The sequence below is a fragment of the Poecilia reticulata genome, chromosome 14 (assembly GCF_904066995.2).
Source record: "Poecilia reticulata chromosome 14, P_reticulata-male-v2, whole genome shotgun sequence".
Taxonomy (NCBI): Eukaryota; Metazoa; Chordata; class Actinopteri; order Cyprinodontiformes; family Poeciliidae; genus Poecilia; species Poecilia reticulata.
Window position 1 is genome coordinate 1,056,810 of NC_088843.1, and position 19,583 is coordinate 1,076,392.

The following is a 19,583-nucleotide window of genomic DNA, read 5'->3' on the forward strand; positions in this document are numbered from 1 at the left end:
CTCCCCGGAGAGATTTCAAAGGTTCGTAGAAAACCTTTAAATCCCACAGAGAAGCTTCAAAAGAGCATCAACGCCTGCAACGTAAAGAGACAAAACTAGTGTTTTCATTCTAGATTAGAGAGCAAGTATCTTAGTACAGCTCAAATTAGACAGAACTAGCCAACAGGTAACTCTTCAGCAAGTCAGGGGGTCCAATGTGTGGTCCGGGGGCCACTGGAGGCCCGTGGATTGAGTCTGTGTGGCCCCCAACTGCAGTTCAACAATGGCCTGGAAGTGATTCACTTTTCATTTTTACATCAGGGTAAAATTACAACACACATAATTAATCTTTTAATTAAAGAGCTTTTAAACTGAGAATCGCATCAATCCTGAGATTTTGGAGACTTTGATCAGCTTTGATCAAATTTATTGAATTAAAAAAGTGACTCAAATTCTGTTCTTCTGAGAATAAGTTTGTTCTTTTAACACAGCAAATGTGCATATTTTTATGTTTCCATTTCCTACAAACAACAAATAAACAAAAACTAGATCGTTGGCTAGTTTATTTCATTGATTTTAGTTTTCTTTTTCCCTTTTCTACCCCTAAATGAGTCAATAATTCCTTTAACTGATTGGCAGATTATTTCACTTAAAACAAAAAATTTTTTTCAGTGTTATAAGCAAAATAATCTACCAACAGAACTAGAACTTTTTCACAAAATTGAAGGAATTATAGACTAAAACAAGCGCCTACGTCTTGCTGAAAAGTCTCTTTTGTCTCATTTCAAGTGAACTAAGATGTTTGCACCAAAAACTAAACAAAAAGATTTTGTGTTTTCGCAGTAATTTTCAATCAAATATTGATAATCATCAAACGCAGAGCTGCAGTTTTCATAGAAAGTCTCTTTTTTTTAAAACTCATTTATGGGATTTTCTGGCATCATGTTGTTTAAGGTTCAGTTTGAATTAACCAGCTCAGCTGCTGCTTTTAGAGAAATCCGTCTGAAATAACGAAGTGCTTTGGTGGCAACCAGCCCACAAACGTGAACCATTTCTATGACGCAATCGATCAATGCAAACTGCTGATTTTGGGTAAAACCAATGCAGTCATCTGCATATGTACAAAGATATTTATTTAATATGAAAAACAAAAAGCATCTAAAGAAAACATTTGCAGAGCTTTGTCTTTTTAAACATCCATCTGCTTTTTTTCCTCATTTCCTCTCTTTATATCTACTTTTTGTACTGAGTTTTATAGAAAGTTTTGCTTTTAAATGAGTTAATTTTGTAAGAAATGCAGCTTCACTCATTAAATTGGTCTAAAAGGAGATATATTTGCCTTTATATGAAGCAAAAACACGCAACACCTTTAAAACTTTACATGATTCCAGTAAGAGAATAACTTTGGAAAAGTGCAACATCTGCATAAACACAAATATCTTCCTCTCTGTTCCTCATGATGTTCCGATTTCTATCCAATCATCTATAACGTCTGATCACTAAAGTCCAGGAAAGTAAAAAAGCAGAGACCTGAAAATCAAACATTTCTGAGCTTTTGTCATTTCTCCCTTTAGTTCCCAGATGCCTGAAGGTTATCTCAGAGGACGAGAGGATGACGAAAGACCGGCGAACTGATGGCGAAGACGTCAGAGACGAGAACAGAGGGAGAAAAGGTGAAAACGGCACAAAGCAAACACGAATCTGAAGGAGGAAAAAACGACTTTTATGTCTACAGGAAATCTTTCCTCTGCTTTGGTTCGACTCCCTTTAAAAAGAAAACTGTCTGCGTTTAATCCGCAATGTTATGCACAAACACTGCAACTCACACACACACACACACACACACACACAGCAAACATTAGCTCAGAAAACACACCATGAACTCTGGATACAAACAGCAGCCTAAGGCTTGCAGATGAACACAACAAACATGCCGAGCGCTGAGATGCAACTCGGTGTAATGAAGTTCAGCAGCAGCCATGAAAACACAAAACACAATCCAGATAAAAGCTGCACACAAAGGCAACAAGCTAATCTGCTAATCCCACAAATCTTCTCTGGCCATTTCCTCCCATATCTGCATAAATGTGACAACAGCAAAACGTCCAGAGGAGGCAGAGCAGAAATGCGTCAACGTGTTTTTACTGGAAAACGAGCCGCAGCAGCCGCCCAATAAAAGCATCTGGTAAAAAGTCTGAGTGACTGATCGGTTTATCAGTCATTTCAGACGGAGCAAAATATAACATTTGGGTATTTTAAGGACCAAAATGACTAAATAAATGTTCTAAAATTTGTTTATTTCAATAAACCTTTGCAAAAACTGCATGTGTGAGTCTGTCTGGTGGATTTCTGGTTAAAACTTGTTTGTTTTTCATTCAGTGGGTAGAAAATCCAGAAATGTTACTCAAGTAGGAGAAGAAATACTTCAAAATAAAATTACTCATAAATACAAGTTACTCAAGCAAATCTAACTGAGTGAATGTAACTACCCAACTCTGCCTTTTGCAATAGGAAAATGTTTTTCTGTCTAAACAGAAAATTAGTTAAATTTTTAGATTAATAACTGAACCAACTGAATTGTTTGTATTCATTTTCTCCAAAAAGCCCCCCTAAAAAAACCCAGATTTAAACAACTGGACTGGAGTTTTTACAGTGAAAACAAACCCACATGCTGCGCGGAGGGGAATCACAGAGACAACTAATAAACTTAATGCTGAACTTTCTGTCGTTCAGCTGATGCTCTCGCAATGAGCTCAGCAGTTTTACAGTTTTACAGGAACACACTCAGGTTTTCAGAAACAGGTTTTCAGATTCAGATTTTCAGAAACAGGTTTTCAGATTCAGGTTTTCAGAGACAAGTTTTCAGAGACAAGTTTTCAGAGACAGGTTTTCAGAAACAAGTTTTCAGAGACAGGTTTTCAGAGACAGGTTTTCATATTCAGGTTTTCAGAAACAGATTTTCAGAGGCAGGTTTTCAGAGGCAGGTTTTCAGAGATTCAGGTTTTCAGAGATTCAGGTTTTCAGAAACAGATTTTCAGAGGCAGGTTTTCAGAGACAGGTTTTCAGAGATTCAGGTTTTCAGAGACAGGTTTTCAGAAACAGGTTTTCAGAGGCAGGTTTTCAGAGGCAGGTTTTCAGATACAGGTTTTCAGAGACAGGTTTTCAGAGACAGGTTTTCAGAAACAGGTTTTCAGATTCAGATTTTCAGAGGCAGGTTTTCAGATTCAGGTTTTCAGAGATTCAGGTTTTCAGAGATTCAGGTTTTCAGAGACAGGTTTTCAGAAACAGGTTTTCAGATTCAGATTTTCAGAGGCAGGTTTTCAGAAACAAGTTTTCAGAAACAGGTTTTCAGATTCAGATTTTCAGAGGCAGGTTTTCAGAGACAGGTTTTCAGAGACAGGTTTTCAGAAACAAGTTTTCAGATTCAGATTTTCAGAGGCAGGTTTTCAGATTCAGGTTTTCAGAAACAGGTTTTCTTCCGTCGATATGCTGCTGTAACTGATGGCTGGAAGATTAAACTCAAATAAAAAGAGAGCTGCAGCCAATGAAGGTCTCAATCTTCGACCAAAGAGTTTTATTTTAACCAAACTCTTCCACACTGAATAGAAACAAGCAAAAATTCATTAGAAAATCACATTACACTGATAGAAATTAATATTTTTTATGATTTTTTTTTGCTTTTGTAAACATTTCTGCTTCCACTGTTTAAACTCAGTGACTTTCTTGATCGATTTAGCTAAATTTTAGACAAAAAGCTAAAACAATATTGGTAAAAATCAGAATAATAAGATCGGGATTTTTAAAGATTGATAATCGGACAGAAAACTGCAATCAGTGAATCCCTAATAATCATTTCATGACGTTGACAGAAATGAGTCATTTTTGTGTTTTTGAAAACGATTCTGCTGCGATAGAGAGAATAAAGAGAAACTTAAAATAATTTCCTGCTTCCTGAACAAATGCAGCCAATTAAGAAAAAGAAGAGCAAGAGTTCAAGCTAAGAAAGAAGACTGGTTCTGTTCTGGTTCTGATGTTGTTCTAATAATAATAATAATAATAATAAATTTTATTTGTACCGCACTTTTCATTAGAAAAAATCTCAAAGTGCTAGAAAAAATCTCAATGGTTCTCCTCTGATCTGGTTCTGATCTGGATCTGTTCTGGTTCTGATGTAGTTCTGGTTCTGATCTGGTTCTGGTGCCCAGCAAACGGACTCACTCCGTCAGAAACGCGCCACCTTCTCTCGCCGAAACAAAAACAACCTGTGATTTCCCCGTCGGTTCCCCAGACCTGCAGACCATCATCCATCGCATCAAACCAACAACCATCAGCCGCCATGACACTTTCAGCCGCCATGACACCTTCAGCCGCCATGACACTTTCAGCCGCCATGACACCTTCAGCCGCCATGACACTTTCAGCCGCCATGACACCTTCAGCCGCCATGACACTTTCAGCCGCCATGACACCTTCAGCCGCCATGACACTTTCAGCCGCCATGACACCTTCAGCCGCCATGACACCTTCAGCCGCCATGACACTTTCATCACCCACTTTCAGCTGGCAGGTAGAGGCGCCCGGAAACGACGCCCTACATATACGGAGGCAGCAACAAGAGGACAGACAAAAAGAGAGAAAGAAAGAAAGAGAGAGGAAGAGTTCAGAGAACGGCAGAAAGAAAAAGGACGGAAAGAGAAAGAGGGAAGGGAAGAGCTCTTTATTTCAGCCCTGCCTCCATCTTTCTGAAGCGATTTCATCAGACGCCACCAGGCTGTTGATCATGTTGCCGGATGAGCAGCTTAAAGCAACGGCAACAAAAAAACTTTTAAAAATGAGCGACAAGAACGTTTCACTGCACAAACAATAAATCTACCCACGTAATTCTGCTTAGTTTCTAGAGCAAATATCTTATTGCACTTAAAATAAGACAAAACTAACTTACAAATAACTTGTCAACAAGATATATTGGCTTGTTTCAGGTAAATATTGATGGGAAATCAGATTATTTCACTTACAACATGGCAAATTAAATAATCTCCTTTTCCCTCGACATTAAGGAATAATTTACTTAAAACAAGCTCTTACTGAAAAGTTACTTATAAGTTAGTTTTATCTTAGTTCAAGTGTAATAAGATCATTTTTCTAGAAACTAAAAAAAAAACGCTTGGTAGCATTTTGTGTTTTTGCAGTGATTCAGTTCACAGTGATCATGGATCAAACCTATAATCATTTAGATTCATTTCTGGGACGTTTTATTTCCACGTAAAAGAAAAACTAATAAATAAATAAATCACCTTGTTTTATCAGGAAGCTTCCAGATGATTTTAAATAATAATAATAAATAAAACGGAGATCAAAAATGCCATTTAAATACTAAACAAGTGAGTTACAGACAGTGAAAAAACGGAAAAACTCTTTTCTTCACAAGTTTTGTCACAACATGCGATAAAAAAAATGTATTACTGTTTTCAGGTCCTGCTCTTAAAAAAGACACTGCTGCTCATGAAGAAATGTGATTTTTATCACTAAACTGCACACAGTCAGTCCATTTAATCATATTTACAGATTTACTGGCAGTAAAACTAACAATCCAACAACAGTTTAAACATCATTAACTGGAATTTACTGACAGCAACAAATACAAATTCTTATAAATGAGAAATGATGCGAAAAACGTCTCAGATCTGCGTCTAAAGCTCAGCTGTTATTAGGGCCGCGACAAAACCCTCTTATCACTCGCGCACCTGAGAGTGTGTGTGTGTGTGTGTGTGTGTGTGTGTGTGTGTGTGTGTGTGTGTGTGTGTGTGTGTAGATGGAAAAACCTCACAGAAACAGCAGCGATCGCACTCCGACTGTCAGCAGAGTTCACCAAAGTAACAATAAAAACCTTTTATTTCGTTATTTCACTGTGAGGCGACAGCCGCCTCCTCTGAACACAATAAGCCTCAATTTATTTTATTTTGTCCATTGCACTGCAAAAACACAAAATCTTACCACGTAGTTTTTTTTTAGTTTAGTCCAAATATCTTAGTACACTTGAAATACGACAAAATTAACTTACAAGTAACTTTTCAGAAAAATATAGAAGTAAATAATTCATTAATGTTGATGAAAAAGTAATTATTTCACTTATAACAAAGCATTTTCCCCATGTTGCAACTGAAATAATCTGCCAATATTAAGGAATTACTTACTTATTTCTTTCTGAAAAGTTAATTATAAGTTAGTTTACTCTTATTTCAAGTGTAATAAGATAGTTGCTCCAAAAACTAGATCAAAATTACTTGGTAAGAGTTTGTGTTTTTGCAGTGTATGTAGTCAAAACACATAAAGAGTTTTTCAAAATTCTAATTAGAGTTCAAAATGTTCCAGAAATATTGATTGGCAACAGTCACATCACAGTTTTCTGTAATAATTACAGTCTGTTTTTCAAAACATGCATTAAAAGTTATAAAAACAAACAGATTTTGACTTTTTTTGAGTAAAAAGAAGCAGAAAATACCAAAAACAAGAAGACGGCCATGTCATTTCTATAGCATTCAAAGCGGATTCTGAAGATCTGATTTGAAAAACTTGCCCTGGATTGAAAGGCCGGGTATAAATACGGCCTCCGGTTGACAAAACACACAATGAGGAGAAAAATGAGAGCCCAGCAGGCAGCAGGAAGGGCTAAGAACAGGACGAGCCGACTTACCGATGGAGAAACCGAGCTGTTGGGGAGGTAAGGGTCCGGCAGCATCAGGAACGGATACCCGGGATACGCCGGCGACTTGTACATGCCTCCATCTTGTTGCTTCGACACTGAGGTTAAAAGAAAGAAGAAACAACACAAAAATTATGTTTACAGGTTCAAAAGCAACTTTACATCGTCTTTCTCAAAAGCTAAATCTGACGGCTGGAAACAAACACGTCCAGAATAAACGTGCATGCAAAGCAGGTAAACTGTTACCAAGCGGTTGCATCATGTCGCATCCTTGCACGAACGCAGACTAGATGTATATGTAACAACAGCAGCAAGCCGTCACCTGCAGCCCAGAGGCGTGAACTACGTTCACTTCCAGCAGCAGCCGCCTTATTAAGCGAGGGGCCTCTCTCTCTCTCTCTGGGTCACACATAACTGGGTTATTTACCTGCTCAGACCGAAACTGCAACACAAAGCAATTAGCCACAATTGTCACTGCTAAGCACTTCTGGCCAGATTGCAGTTCTGCTAATACAGATTTCTACTGGTTTCAATTTGTCTCAAGGATCCATTTGAAACCGCAGAATCCGGTTTTGATGAAGACTTTTCCTGAGACGACCCCGACGTGACGACATTTCTTCTTTTGGTAAGGACTGAAATGAGAGAAACGGCTGAGGGAAACCTATAATTAAAGCTGCCAAGTAAAACTACACACTTTCAAAATGTGCTGCACACAGGGAGGGAAGTTACTCTGTTCTTTTTGGGTGGCAAAAGCAAAAAAAAACTTAATCACTCTGTTCCCAAAGTTGAGAAAAAGCTGCAATTTTCCTTCAAAATTGCCTCTAAATGCCAAAACATGAGCAGATCTCACTGTGACAGGGATAATTTCACAAATACTAGAAAGGAAGACGCACACTATGATTAGCATTAGGTGATTTCATTAATAACAGCTTTCCTAAGATGAAACAGAGCCACTCTGCAGAAGAAGTGACAGATCTGAGCGACAGAGCTGAAGACATTTTAAAACACAAAACATTAAATCTACGCATGTAGGAAGTCAGTTAAAGTCAAACCAGGCAAAACACAACAAAGGTCTCTGCACAGAAACACAAGCAGAGCTTGAACTGCACTATAACTGTGAATTATTTATTAAAACAGACGTTTATTTTTCAAATCAAGAGTTAATCTTTCCAAAGCTATTCGAGTGCAGCGCAGCCTGAACCGCGCTGACTAAATGTCCAACCTCTCCTCACAATCTCTCTCTTAAAAATCCTTCCAGTGTGGAAACACTGAGTTCGTCTTTAACCGTTTCATTTGTGGAAAACACGTCTGCTGGCGATGAAAGGGTTAATGTGAGCAAAGCTACTCTTTTCCAGCGGCTAAGAAACTAAAATAAAAGCTTGGATAAAACTTATGATGTAAGGGTGGAGTAAAGAAAGCTTAGAAAGATAAATTATTACAAGTTTCTTACCTAAAACCCAGAAGTGCACCAATCTGGCCTGCTCCAATTTTTCTCGATTCAAATTTTGACTAACACCGATTATTTTCAACGACGGAAAACAGATGAATGAGAAAAGAGTTTTGAATCCCGTTGTATTTAAGAAGTGACCAGATTATTCCCACTTATGTTCCTGACGTTTCATCACATAAAAATGGAGATTTTTAGGTACAAAAACAACAAGAGTTAATTATTTTTACATCTCACGTTTACAGGATTTGATCTGAATATTAGTTAAATCTGGTTTAGGTTTGGTATTTCTTATAGAAACTCTTTGTTTTGATGCATTTAATACGTTGAGGGAAACAGAAATCTGTGTCTTCGGAGTAAAAACATCCATTTCTCTGGATGAAATAATCGGCATTGGCGTCATTGGAGCTCAAATCTGCTCTTCATGAGATAAAACCGGGTGAATTTTTACATATTTTCTCTTCATCTTCATAGTTACGCAAAGACGCCCAGGACACCCGGAGATAACTTTTCATTAACTGCCCGGTAACCGAAGAGATTCTGACGTTTCATGGATTAATTTAGTGGTTAAAAACTGCTCGTCTTGACGTGGGAGGCGTATTTTTTTAGCTTTGAATGAAAACAACAGCGCAGTCCTGCTGACAGGTGATGGATCAGAGCAAAGCCCGATAACTGGACATCTTTAGAGTCTTGCTTTGAAGTTGGTTTTAAAGCTACAGCGCATCCCGTAACCAAAAACACTTGATTTTTGTAGTCATTCTCAGACAGAGCGGCGCGCTAACGAGTACTGTGAAGTTTCCTTCTTACCTCCGTCGAGATGCTCTCGGTGTTTGTCCTGGAAGACCCTCTGCTCGCCCTGCTGTCCCCGTCTGACCGCCTGGAACAACAACAACACTCGGACTCAGGTGAGGCGGAAAAAACGCCACTTTTTATCCACTTTATCTCACTTTTACGGCGTGTTTTCACTCCGGGCAGCATGGGAATCCCATCGCTTTTTACCCCCGGAGGCAGAAATTCTGGTCTCATTCAGCGCGTAAAATAAAACAAGTTCACACACACACACACACACACACACACACACACACACACACACACACACACACACACACACACACACACACACACACACACACACACACACACACACACACACACTGAGCCACCTACCGCCGAGGTCGGACTTTGATTTATTTCCGACTCGTTCACCAGAGAGGACTTGAGGTCGGCCAGGTCTCGCTCCGTGAAGGCGTTCTCCTGGATTTTCTCCTCCTGCTCTCCTTCGTCTTTGAACGCTATCATCTCATCATTCGCTCCCAGGTCGTCTCCTCCGCCGCTACTGAGCTGAGGCATGACTACTTCCCTCACCTTGGACTTTTTGCCCCCACCTCCTCTTGTAAAGTATGTTTTTTAAAAAACGTAAAAAAGTATGAATAAAGAAGTGACTTTCTCAGTTAAGTAGTATCCTCAAGTGTGGAGCGCCTCCAGGAGAAAGTAGGGAAATGTTCGCCCCGCCACATGCAGAGAAAAAGTTGAGATGTGGCGTCGTTCCCCGGCTGGCTGCTTGGTGGAAGACCAATGTTTCGCTACAGCAGCAAACAGCTCATTTGAGCCCAAGACAAGGCGAGGAGTCCCGGCTTCAAAGGCGCCGACCGCTTGATTGACAGGTCCGATGACTTGTTGGGGGGTTGTACGATTGTTTCTGCAGAGGCTGAGCCTCTTAAAGAGACAGCGCCTCCCTCTGCGCCGCTCAGCGCGCATTATTCATGACGCACAGGGCCGGATGCGCGATATTCACGGCCCACTCAGAAAAAAGCAATACATTGTAATAAATATGTAACATTCAGGAGAATTTCTCCAAAATAAGGAAAGAGATGAATAGATGGACGTAAGATAAGAAAATCTTTTATTAGACCAACAAGTGAGAAATGAAAAATAAAAACATTACAATCTAGAAAAAACACCATGATAGCTAAACTAGATTCAAATATGAAAATATCAATATATATACAAAAAATACACACACACGGACATACACACACACTATACATACAGCATTTAAATATAATATTGACATTATCTTATAACATTTATAAGACATTGAAGTTACTTAAATAACTTCAACATTATACATAATTATAATACAATATAAACATATTTAAATAAATAATACATATTAACATATGTAAATGTATATTAAAATATATGTAATCTATATTTACATTTATAAATTATATATATATATATATATATATGTGTGTGTGTATGATTTTTTTTTTTTACTAAAACTGGTAAATTATGACTAGTTTTAAATAAAATATTTTTATTTAAATTGATTATGGGTAAGTAATATTCAAATTTAACCAATTTCATCTGTTAAATTTTTGATATAAAATTCTAAAATATCTCATTTAATATTAATTTACTTAAGATTGATGATGCAAAATAAAGATTTATTTGCACTTAAAGAAGAAAATGTAGGTTTTTACTCATAAATAAAACATAACGTTGAATGTTTTAGTGTTAAAATCCACATTATTGATTTCTTTTGATTTAAAGGAAGGCAGACTATACCTATGAAAAAATACAAACAAATTGTGTAAAAACAAATTATTTCTATCCACTTTTTATTATATCACCTTCCTAAATAACATACATGTTAAATATAACATAAACACTATGATCCCAAATAAATAAGTAAAGATATGTTTAAATCCCTCAACACAAAGTTTCCATGGACTTTTCAGCAAAGTGTGCAATAAACTTTATTTATGTAGAAAACCTAAACAAAAAAATGAAATGATGTAATGAGTCATGTAAATGTTCTAAAGACAGAAAAATAAGCTTCATTAAATATATTGTGCTCCATAAAATCACTTTATAACCACAAACCACAAAGTTTTATTGTAATTTTATGCTAAAGATCAACACAAAGTAGTTCTTAGCTATGAAATTGATGGAAATGACAAATAATATTTAATTAAGAATAACAAACAGTTTAGTTCACCAATATTAATGTTTTATTTCTGTGTAAATTAAAATAGCCAGGTGTGTAGTTTAACCGAGCCGATTATACTCTAATCCAGCAAACCTCTACTGAATCTGAGAATCGACTCAAAACATTTAAACTCCATGTAATTTGTTTTTAAACTTTCAATTTAAAGGGGCAGTACCATGTAAAACATGTGGGTGTATGTATACACATAGAAAAATCATACTCCCTCATCAAAAACACACCTTTAATCTCCATGGCAACCATTCAGCTGTTCAAAACACCAGGGTGGACCTAGCCCCGCCTCCAACGTGTAGCTCCTCCCCACTGAGCTCCTTCAGACTAGCCAGCAGCATTTAGCAAACACCTGGTGAAACTCCTGAGCTCATTACAGGAGCTACTTCTCAAAAATGTTGTTAAAGGGTTAATAGAGGAGCCATGTTGTGACGACTTCCTGAAGGCGGAGCTTCAGAAAGAGCAGGAGGGTTTAAAGAGACAGAGGCGGTAAATCAGGAAGAACAATTAGGTCATAGTTGATATATTTAGCATTTTTATTTTTTATGACAACTGAAGATAACACAGTTATTATATAAAGTTTATTTTATGTTCCTGGAAAATGCAGGCTACTGCCCCTTTAAATTTTCTGAGTCTTGGGTCAGAGATGCAACAAAAAACTAAAAAACTGAAGTCAAACTTAGAGTTGAAGGCGGCAGAGCTGCCCAAGTTCAGCTGCATTTGGTTAAATGCTTCTTGGTGTTCTGAATGCATGAAAGGATATTGTTTCTAGTTTTTATTGTTTATTAAAGTTCACAGCGAAACAAATAGCAAATCTGCACACCAAACTTATTTTATTTGAAAACGGAGAAGTTCCGATGTCCTTTTCCTTCTGCTTTAAAACCATGATTGGTTCGTGGTCAGTTGAAGTGGCCTGGATACTTCTGTCCTGCTTTAATGTTTTTACGAGTCGACAGTTTTAACTTAATAAAAACTTTCATGTTGCGCTGCAAAAACTAAATCTTACCAAGTAATTCTAGAGGAAATATCTTAGCAAGACAAAACTAACCTACAAGTAACGTATCAGCAAGATTGTTTCAAGTCGATATTGATTAAAAAGTAAATAATCTGACAAATGTTATTTCACTTATAGCTGGTACTTTTCCATCAATATTAAGGAGTTATTTGCTTAAAACAAGCTCCTAGTTCTCATTGAAAAGTTACTTGTCAGATAGTTTTGTCTCATTTCAAGTGTACCAAGATATTTGTACTAGAAATTAAACCAAGATTTTGTGGTTTTGCGGCGTAAAATGAAGTTTTAAAACCGAGAAAATGAACGTTTCATTCAATGCAGATGTGGTGACGCCACTCCCATTTTTTCAGCTTTGTTGTAAAAAATAAAACCTTATCTGTTGTTCAGAGTGATATTGAATGTTTCAGCGTATTTCCATCAGGTCACAGCGACTGTTTTTTAAAGTTCAGCCCCTTTTTCAGTCATTTTCCAGCAGTCGCCTGTCACACCACTCACATTTTGGAACAAAACTCCTCATTTGCATCAACAGAGAAGTGGCAGCTCACGCAAGAAGCAGCAAAATGTAGGACATTCTGTGAAAAAACATCAGAAGGCATGAATAACAGAGGCACAGCATGTTTTGGCTGGTCCTTACATCCCCCAGATTTTGTAACAGCCTCCAAAACAGCTAAAAAGTGCTAGCCGTTGCAACTGCTTGATTGGAGGAGGGAAAGATGGAAAAGAAAACACAGTTCAAAGATGTAGACTTGAAGTTCTGATGTCTTATCAAACTGGTAACTTGCCTTCCCCTGTTTTCCTCCCATCGCCGATGCATTTTTAATGCCGATACAGTAGCTGGTCTTCAGAGTTTTTAATTGAGAAATATTTATACACTCCCATGCTGTGACTTAATATTCGACTTAATCTGAGTCTGTTGCCTTGAATGAGAATGATGATCCACAGCTGGGAAACAGAATTAAATACAAACAGAAAACGGGCACGGTATTTGCATAAAACTGCATATTTATACAATATCGTTGATGCATATTAATAAAAAGATTAAAATGAGCGTTTTTAATGTATGCTAATCTAAATTATAAATGAGTTGTTTAAACTCCTTGTTTATTCGCCTTGATTAAATATAGACAGCTGTTTTTTTCCAGAGCTGCGTCTCTGATCTTAAGTGAATATCTGCACTGGTAGCTGCAGACGTTCATCACGCGGCTGCACAGGTTCACCTGAGGCGACGCACATCTGATGTGAAACAGAAATTCTGGTATGAACAACCTCTCTGTTCAAGGTGTCTTATAAAGACTCCGAACCGCAAACATTTCTGCTTTTTAACGCGTCTTTCACTCTCTCTCTCTTTTTCCTCTTCTTGTTTAGGCTTTCGTGGTTTGATCATAGTTACAGTTTACCTTTAAATCACCCAGCTTTATCAGTCCTGAGCCGTTTCTGTTAAACACCGCATGCATCCTTCCTTATCATCTTTTATCTCTGACTCTAATGAGTGTCGTCTGTGACATCAGACGGCTCTGCCAGGGTTGACAGGAAAGGCCAAAAAAGGAAACAAGAGGAGATTGAAACGATAAGCATCCTACACAGAACACAAGAAGAAAAAAGAGAAAAGAGAAGACGCTTTGCTGCTGTGACCCCACAAGACAGGTTTTCACATACAGTCAGAGATGCAGAGCAAGCCTTGAGTCTGAAAAAAACAATGGCTGTGGTTCCTCTGGTAAAAAAAAACCCTGGCAATTAGCTTCATGTTTATATTTAGCTGTTCAAGTCAAACTGAATAAAGTAACACGAAACGTAAGAGACATAAAATATGAGAATTATTTTTAAGCAGTAGCTATGAAGTGTTTCATAAGATAAATAGAGAAGAAAAAAGTATTAAATATACTTATAGCCCATGAGATTAAAAGCAAGAAATCAAATACAATTAAATGTTTAGAAATTGCTTACAAAAAGATACAGATATAATTAAGTTTGGAGGTGCTACTTGTAAAAATATCCCTTTAAATGCCAGTGAAGTTTGGACAATTAGATCTCATGATAAGTAAAAAAATGTATTTAACTAGCTTAGCGAAGCAGCTAACGCTAACAGTATGAGCCTGTGGTTGCTAATGAAGGACAGAGCTTAGCAGCAGTTATCAGAGAAAATGTTAACATGACCCTATCAGGATATAAAGTTTGTATCCAGATTTAGCTAGCTTAGCCACAGCGCTAAAGAGCAATGGGAGGTTCTTAACCCTGAGGCAGCTGTTGCTAACTAAGGTCACAGCTAAGGTGTGATTGTCAGAGAAAATGTTTACATGATGCCATATTAGAATGTTTGAAAAGTTTTTATTCTGCTTTGACTAGCTTAGCAATGGTGCTAGAACTAAAGTCAAACTGGCTAGCAAGGAAAGGTTCTTAACCTTGAGCGCGTTGTTGCTAAAGAACTAATTTTAGCGTTAGCTGGCAGAGAAAATGTTACCATGACGAAGATCAGAATATTCAAAACGTTTGTATCCAGATTTAACTAGCTTAGCCACAGCTAGCAAATGTCAAACTTGCTAGTGAGCTAAATTATCACTAGTATATGTAATATGTATTACATATGTATTACATATGTAATACATATGTAATACATATGTATTACATATGTATCACATATACAGTACATATGTATTACATATGTATTACATATGTATTACATATACAGTACATATGTACATATGTAATATGTATTACATATGTATTACATATGTAATACATATGTATTTATTTATTTATATGTATTTATATTGTAGCATATGTATTTATGTAATAAATACATAATAATGTATTTATTATCATAAATACATTATTACATATGTATTAATGATAATTAAATGTATCATAAATACATTTAATTATCAGTTAAATGTATTTATGATAACAAAAAGCTATTCTTACTTTAGTAAATTGAAAAATGTTTCACTATGGCTTAAAAGGATTTATGGTAGATGCCATGTATATTTTTATTTTATAGACTTTTATCTCCATGACTTATCCAAATGACAGGAAAAAGATATGCTAGATTACCTGCAACTGTTAGAAATTGTTTGGGACACAATCGCAGTTTGAAAGCTTGTTTATGCACAAACCAGTTTAAGGTGGGGAAAAGTTTTAAATGGCACATGCAATAAATTTGAAGAGGCTCGTAAATCTTTTCGGTTTATTTAGTTTATGTTTTTGTTTGCGACAATTGAAGAAAGTTCACCCTATTTTTGTGTGGCATGTTGAATTTCCTGATTTAAAGACCTTGTAATCTGCAAAAACTAAATGCACTACAGGTAACAACAAAACAAAAGTTGTGTAAGAAACTGCTAATCCTGCTGCAGGAAAACAGGAGACAAGTTTCTTTAAAGTGGCCATGCTGGTGTAAATTCATTTGCACCATTGAGTATGAAAAGACCATTCCACTCCTTAAGCAGCAGACTTGGAAACATGTTTTCCTTTAAAGATGAATCACAGTCGGTTAAAAAAAAAAGATTACACACTGTGCATTCTAAAGCAACATCAGGCGCATTAAAGCTGCAGAGTAATTAAATCATGTCCTTTCATTGGGGTTAAGCCACATCCAAGCAAACAGCTCTTAACTAGAACCACTTGTGTGCTTTTTATTGGTAGTTTTCCTACAATCAAAACCATGTCCTCCAAGGCAGCATCCAGCCGGCAACATGGAACCTCCGCAAGCCTCCTCGCCAGTTTGATTTACCATCCAAGTTTCTATCAATGAAATCAAAAACGTGTCTGCCAATGCGTTCACTTTGGATGATTTATGTTTAGCTGTTTTTAAACGTTTGGAGGCAAATGCAATGTCTGCATCCAACATTTCTGAATAGTGTGGTTTGCTTGTTGTCTTATTAAAAACAGTCCGAATCTTCAGAGAGAGCCCGTGTTTAAAACTTGAAATTTGTGTTTCTTTTTTGGGATTGAAGAGCTTTACATAAATAGGTTACAGACAGGATGCCACTGAATTTGTGACCTGAAAACCTTTGAATCATTTCTGAAACTAATTTAGAAAGTTTGCACTCAGTAGTGGAAAAATCACCTTCAAGAAAGGTTGCAGAAGCCATCTAGAAATGAATCAGTGAAGGAAAAAGTTTTTAATCAACTATTGGCTTCTGCTGCACAGCTCAGCAAAACGGCAGGCTGTTTTCTTAAATAAGGCAGAAAAAAGTGTCGCGTGGAAAATAACGAGGCTTATTCAAGATTTGGTTTGCTGAGTGTTTGCTGATTTGAATCTGTCTCTTTTGATTTAGCAGAATGCCGTTGCTTTACCTCTTCGTTAACTCCTAATCAAACATTTATGAGTTGATACCACAGATCTGCAGTGGGCTTTGGGGATGAAATCAACAAACATAAACATCGGAGGAGAGGAGCTTTGAAAACATATTGCTGCTCTTCTGTGGAGGATCAGTGGACGGAGATGCAAACACTTCACACGACCGACTCAAACTCAGCATCTAAAATTAGGAAGATTTTTACTTTTTTCTGGTGGCAAACAAAACAAATCAGCAACAAGATAAATCCAGAACATGCTGCATTAAAATAAGTTCAGCTGCACAGTGGAGCCGGAAAAGGGTAGAGTGCCTCCTCCGGGTCAGGGGGGTCGTCCTGCCTCAAGTGGAGGAGTTTAAGTATCTGGGGATCTTGTTCACGAATGAGGGAAGAAGGGAGATCGACAGGCGGATTGGGGCAGCGTCTGCCGTGAAGCGGGCGCTGTACCGGTCCGTCGTGGTGAAGAGAGAGCTGAGCCAAAAAGCGAAGCTCTCGATTTACCGGTCGATCTACGTTCCCACCCTCATCTATGGTCATGAGCTTTGGGTCATGACCGAAAGAACGAGATCACGGGTACAAGCGGCCGAAATGGGTTTCCTCCTCCGCAGGGTGGCTGGGCTCTCCCTTAGAGAGAGAAGCTCGGTCATCCTGGAGGGACTCAGAGTAGAGCCGCTGCTCCTCCACGTCGAGAGGAGCCAGTTGAGGCTCGGGCATCTGGTCAGGATGCCTCCTGGACGCCTCCCTGGTGAGGAGTTCAGGTCCCACCGGGAGGAGGGGAGACCCAGGACACGCTGGAGGGACGATGTCTCTCTATGGCCTGGGAACGCCTTGGGGTTCCTGGAGGAGCTGGAAGAGGCTGGGGAGGGAAGTCTGGGCCTCCTGAGGCTGCTGACCCCGAGACCCGACCCCGGATAAGCGGAAGAAAATGGATGGATGGATGGATGGATGGATGGATGGATGGATGGATGGATGGATGGATGGATGGATGGATGGATGGATGGATGGATGGATGGATGCACAGTGGAGCACTTTTTTTTTTTTTTACATTTATTTATTAAAGTATTTTGTTCTTCAAATAAACAGAACAACAACAACCAGGTGTACACAAACGCAACTAAAAGTAAAAAATAAACTCCATTAACAGATTAATTTGTTTATAACATGGGGAAAATGTCTTGTCATAAGTGAAATAATCTATATAACCAACATTAAATTAAAACCTAAAACAAGCTCATATATCTTGCTGAAAAGTTAGTTTGGTCTTATTTCAAGTGAACATCTGCAAACTGAAATCTGGCTTTTTATGTTATATCTATAAAACAAAACGAAATGTATCACATGTATTTCTGCGTTTCTCCTGCTTTTAGAAACACAGCAGTTTAATAAAAAGGAAAATAAATCTGTTTGTGGAAAATGCTCTGAGTTCATGAAATCAAAAAAGATTTTGGTGTAGAAATGACATGTACCTCAGAGGATCTTATTAAATAGATATTAAACACTTTTAAAGCTTTTCATTTAGAAGAATGCATTAAATTGAGTCTGGGGTTGTCCAGCTGTGATAAAAACGTTTAAAAAAGTATGAAAGGCCTGAATGAGGAATAAACTCCAGGATCATTTCCATCAGTTCTCACAACATAAAGTGGTTTAAACTGGAGATGGACAGATCTGACATTAACATCTGTATTGATCCCCATCCTGAAAAAACTGATCCATGAAGACAGATCTATTCAGTGTATTTCTACGCTCTGAGCCATGTCATGCTTTGTCCATCCATCCATCCATCCATTTTCTTTCACCCTTGTCCCTCAGTGGGATCAGGAGGTGCTGCTGCCTCTCCAGCTAACGTTCTGGGCGAGAGGCGGGGTCACCTGGACAGGTCACCTGTCTGTCGCAGGGCAACACAGAGACACACAACCACTCTCACACCTAGGGGCAATTTGGAGAGACCAATTAACCTGACAGTCATATTTTTGGACTGTGGGAGGAAACCAGAGTACCTGGAGAAAACCCACCATGCACAGGGAGAACATGGAGACTCCACGCAGAAAGACCGGGGCCGGGAATCGAACCCTGAACCTTCTTGCTGCAAGGCAACAGCTCTACCAACTGCGCCACTGTGCAGCCCTGTCATGCTTTGTTATTTACATGATATTTATAATTCCTATTTGCACTTTCTGAACCATTTGAAAGAAGGTGTGGCTGTTTCTTTTGTACATACCTAACCTATTTTGTCAGTTTCAGGTTCTTTTTTATTTATTTACATTGGCCGACTCAGTAAATTAAAAGTTGTTGTCACATATTAGATCAAGCTTGCTAAGATATTTGTGTATTTAAATCATAAAGTAAGTTTGTAATTAAGTATATCTATGTCTGTGTTTTAAAAAAAAGAAACGTTTTGAGTCAATTCAGCTGTTTTTCTGTATGCTATCGGCACCAGATACTAAACCTCAGATATCTGTATCGGTACCGGAAGTGAAAAAAAGTGGCGCGTAAAATCCCAGCAGATCTCGACCACCGCGGATGTTTTGGACTTAAGTAAAGTAGCAACTTACCCTGTGACCATCTGACCTGGGCAGCAGCAGGATGGCGGCCGGAGTGCCTCCAGGTTGCCGGTTCAATCCTCTGCTCCGTTTCCATTAACCATAAAATGATGCAAGTTGAAATTACAAAAAAGTAAATTCACTGAATAAAAACACGCCATTTTCGACAAAAACCTCATGTTTTCCTCTAAAACGTTTTTTTTCACATCACACAAGTCACATGATCAACCGCCGGATATTACAACTGGCGGAACCACGAAGAAGACGACAGGAAGTAGTAGGAAGATGATGATGGTTGTTTGTTTTTGTTGTTTTGTGCATCTGGCTCCACCAGAGCTGTCACAGCATCACACTTCATAGAAAGTTGTGAGTCATTCCAGCGTGTTGAATCCATCACTCTTCGGTAAAATGGCCGACTATAATTTCCCCTAGTGGGCGGGGCTTGTCGTTCCAACGTCTCAATAAGACTCCGACGTCTCCTCTGATTGGCTGATAGGCGATATTTACGTCGTCACCGTAGACTGTCGTGATTTTATTTTAATCTCTTATTTAATTGAAACAACGGAATAGCAAAATTGTGTTTTTTCGACTTTAGCAGAATATAGACA

General features: G+C 38.1%; 1 protein-coding gene and 1 long non-coding RNA gene across 11 annotated transcripts in view; one reads left to right on the forward strand and one right to left on the reverse strand.

Moving 5' to 3' along the window:
- tcf7 (transcription factor 7) overlaps positions 1-9,822 on the reverse strand; it is an 82,299-nt gene extending 72,477 nt beyond the window's left edge. For 8 of the 10 annotated variants that reach the window (XM_081615259.1, XM_081615258.1, XM_081615257.1 and 5 more), the window contains exons 1-3: positions 9,297-9,821; positions 8,937-9,006; positions 6,674-6,780 (exon numbers count right to left, since the gene is read on the reverse strand). In XM_081615259.1, coding sequence (XP_081471385.1) covers positions 6,674-6,780; positions 8,937-9,006; positions 9,297-9,479 — 360 coding nt within the window. In that variant the 5' untranslated portion in view covers positions 9,480-9,821. Of the gene's footprint in view, positions 1-6,673; positions 6,781-6,928; positions 7,190-8,936; positions 9,007-9,296 lie in introns of those variants that run through there. The other 2 variants (XM_081615256.1, XM_081615260.1) reach the window with 2 other exon arrangements.
- Positions 1-19,583, forward strand: part of LOC145554811 (uncharacterized) — a 337,275-nt gene that overhangs the window by 93,472 nt on the left and 224,220 nt on the right. The window lies entirely within an intron of this gene.